The sequence below is a fragment of the Colobus angolensis genome, unplaced genomic scaffold (assembly GCF_000951035.1).
Source record: "Colobus angolensis palliatus isolate OR3802 unplaced genomic scaffold, Cang.pa_1.0 Scaffold66, whole genome shotgun sequence".
NCBI lineage: Eukaryota > Metazoa > Chordata > Mammalia > Primates > Cercopithecidae > Colobus > Colobus angolensis.
In genome coordinates this window covers 2,547,643-2,548,262 of record NW_012120265.1, presented here as the reverse complement: position 1 = coordinate 2,548,262, position 620 = coordinate 2,547,643, and the positions used below count along the sequence as shown (strand labels likewise).

Genomic DNA, 620 nt, shown 5'->3' with positions numbered 1-620 from the left:
GCTTTTCTCCGGAGGTCGCGCGCCCGAGAGCCCGCGCTGTTAGCCACCGCTGCCTGAGTCGACTGTGCGCCGGTGAGTGCGGTTCGGGGCGGGGATGGCCTCCCTGGGGACCCAGGCTGGCGTGGCCCGGCCGCTTAGAGTCCCCGCTGACCCCCCTGCTCACCCCTGGACTCCAGCCCGCCGCGATGGAGGCCGCCGCCCAGTTCTTCGTCGAGAGCCCGGACGTGGTCTACGGCCCCGAGGCCATCGAGGCGCAATACGAGTACCGGACGACGCGCGTCAGCCGCGAGGGCGGCGTCCTCAAGGTGGACCAGGGGACTGGGGAAGGGGGCGTGCTGGGGAGAGCGGGGCGGAGCGGGGAGAAGGGCATGGGACCCGGGGTTCACTGCGCGGCCTGTCTTCAGGTGCACCCCACGTCCACGCGCTTCACCTTCCGGACCGCCCGGCAGGTGCCCCGGCTCGGGGTCATGCTTGTCGGCTGGGGCGGGAACAACGGCTCCACACTCACTGCCGCGGTGCTGGCCAACCGGCTGCGTCTGTCCTGGCCCACGCGCAGCGGCCGCAAGGTGGGGGCGGGAGGGGCGTGGTGGGCTGGGAGGCTTGGTGGGAGTCCTTGCGGG

At 72.9% G+C, this 620-nt stretch overlaps 1 protein-coding gene across 3 annotated transcripts in view; it reads left to right on the top strand.

Moving 5' to 3' along the window:
- ISYNA1 (inositol-3-phosphate synthase 1) overlaps positions 1-620 on the top strand; it is a 3,346-nt gene continuing 2,726 nt past the window's right edge. Inside the window, exons 1-3 of one of the 3 annotated variants that reach the window (XM_011925799.1) lie at positions 1-72; positions 177-305; positions 405-566. In XM_011925799.1, coding sequence (XP_011781189.1) covers positions 186-305; positions 405-566 — 282 coding nt within the window. In that variant the 5' untranslated portion in view covers positions 1-72; positions 177-185. Of the gene's footprint in view, positions 306-404; positions 567-620 lie in introns of all 3 variants that reach the window. The other 2 variants (XM_011925800.1, XM_011925801.1) reach the window with 2 other exon arrangements.